At 38.9% G+C, this 2500-nt stretch overlaps 1 protein-coding gene across 1 annotated transcript in view; it reads left to right on the top strand.

Annotated features, from left to right (window-relative positions):
- Positions 1–2500, top strand: part of LOC311361920 (formin-1) — a gene marked incomplete at its 5' end in the record, with an annotated part of 48182 nt that overhangs the window by 28109 nt on the left and 17573 nt on the right. Inside the window, 3 exons of the mRNA XM_084481716.1 lie at positions 1062–1123; positions 1353–1441; positions 1961–1970. Of these exons, the coding sequence (XP_084337842.1) occupies positions 1062–1123; positions 1353–1441; positions 1961–1970 (161 nt within the window). The remainder of the gene's footprint in view (positions 1–1061; positions 1124–1352; positions 1442–1960; positions 1971–2500) is intronic.

Raw genomic sequence — 2500 nt, 5'->3', positions numbered from 1 at the left:
TGGACAGGCCCGCCTCCCCCGCCCCCCTTTTGGTGTGTGATTGGCGGATGCAGGGCTGATGGAGTGTATAATCCACTCTAATAAGACGTAGGAAATGGTGCTCTGGCCCACATGGGCTGGTCTCCACAGGCACGTTCTCCCCAGGGACCTGTACCGTCGCCCAGGCTGTACATAAGAGTCTGCTGGTGTAGGAGCACCAGACTACCGTCACCCCCCGCCAGTGCCGGGGTCTGTGTACAACACTCTGATGTACAGCATTCTCCATCGGATTTTAGTAGAAATCTGCATTGGGCCCCCCCGGGGTAGAGTGCGTACCATTAAGGCTTAGACCTTACCGCAGCGCCCCGGGTTCGATTCCTGCCCTTCGTTCTTCCCCACCTCCCTGCCAGAGGTTCCTGTCTAACTCACTCTATGATTAAAAAGCATAATAATAATAATCTCAATTGGCTTTGGGTATTGTAGGATGTTCCTTACCAAATCCTTATTTATTTATATATTTTTATGTCCTCCAACCTACTTGATCCTTTTGCGCTCTGATGACATTTAAGAGCGAGCATGCCCATTGGCTGTGCTGGTTCTGTTCCAGGGCTATTGGTTTACGAGGCGGCGTGTTTAAGACGTGGTTTGAAAGGACTTCAGCCCACCTGTCCGTCAGAGTTAGGGTTATTGTTTTGTTGACCTTGTGACCCCTTGTTTTTTTTAATGATTTTTAATGAATAATTTATCACTTTTCCATTGGCTTTCAATGAAGTAGGCGCTATGCTTGAGAAGATTTTAGATTAATTTAAATTGTATCAGAAAGCGTGCGATAATGTCTAACAAACATTTTATTAATATTTCCATGGTTTTTATGTTTTCATGATTGCCCCCCTCCACATGCAACAGCCATTTGGAGAATGAGAAGTTATTACCTGTTATAATTTAAAATGGCATGATTATCATGAGTATCCATGGTAGCGCTTTAATTGTGAAAACCTTGGCAGCAACTTAGAAAGAACATGTTTGTATTTATTCTGTTTTATTAGACGGCATGGCTTTAATAAATGTATTTACTGTTTTAGCTGTTCTGACTGTGGACAACTCTGTTGTGGATTTGGAGACCATTGAAGCATTATATGAAAATGTAAGTATGTGGTGGAGCCCAGTATTTTTACTGGGCTTTTTTTTTTTTTTTTTACTGAAAACTTTTATTTTTAGTTTTTTCTTTGTACCATTGACATTTACGTTTTGTTATTCAATACTTCTTATCTTGTGGCTGTTGTGGCCCTTCTAAGTCAATATGCTCAAATTTACCTTGTAAATTATATTTGATATCATATTATATTATTATCTTGTTTGTATTATTGTTATAGAGAGCCACCAATGATGAGCTGGAGAGAATAAAGAAGCATTATGCGACTTCCAAAGAAGATGAGGTCAAACTTTTGGACAAACCAGAGCAGTAAGTATACTTTTTTAGAATAAAAGATAATATTTGAAGATAAAAGCCGTCCCCTGAATTCCATGCATTCTCTGAATTTATTTAATTTATGTTGTATTTAATTTGGTACGGTTTGAATTCATCTACATATAATATCACTTAATAAATATGTATTTAACTTGATACTGAACTTGATGTTTAAAGAATAAAAACAATATATTATCAGAAATATTTTGGAAATGAATTATTAAAATCAATAATTATGGCGCAATGCTGTCAAATAAAGTTTTATTGATATCTAAACAGTCCCAGATTTTCTATCTATAGTTGAAGGCATTTTATTTATTTATTTATTTATCCATATTACTCATATTTATTTATTCATAATTCCTTCAAATTGTGCCTAAAGTGAACACAGTATATGTTATTCAAAATTGTATAATTGTTTGTTGTTTTGGTCAAAAAAGGTGACGTATCCTCGGGGGAGGAAACTCATCTGTCACCCATGTGTTGGAACATTGTCCATAACTTTTATTGTAGATTAGCCACAGTCACATTCACATGTTTCTCGGCACTCACCAGGAAACCGCATCGGGGTTTCCATGTGTCGGTTTATTGTGTCTCAGGGAGACAAACGCTTTTTGTTTCACGCTTTTAATGTGGCCCTCGCAACATGTTGATGGATTCGAGTGTTGAACTCCAACCAATTAATTACCAAGGTAAATGTAAAACATGGGAGCGCTGATCTCATCCTTCATCGTCACTTAGCAGAAATATAAATAATAATCAGATGTAGCGCTGGAGCGGATAAACATTCCCCCGGCCTTTCAGTGCTCAACGCCTTTGCTTATATTCCTAAAATAAAATTCACATGCACCACACATGACATCACACACCACATGCAAGCTCTGTGTGTGTGTGTGTGTGTGTGTGTGTGTGTGTGTGTGTGTGTGTGTGTGTGTGTGTGTGTGTGTGTGTGTGTGTGTGTGTGTGTGTGTGTGTGTGTGTGTGTGTGTGTGTGTGTGACTCTCTGTCACGTATGTACGTAGAGTGTCGACTCCTCTTCCAGCATCATCACCC

Source organism: Micromesistius poutassou (assembly GCF_964030765.1).
Source record: "Micromesistius poutassou genome assembly, chromosome: 17".
NCBI lineage: Eukaryota > Metazoa > Chordata > Actinopteri > Gadiformes > Gadidae > Micromesistius > Micromesistius poutassou.
This window is presented reverse-complemented; position numbering and strand designations above follow the sequence as displayed.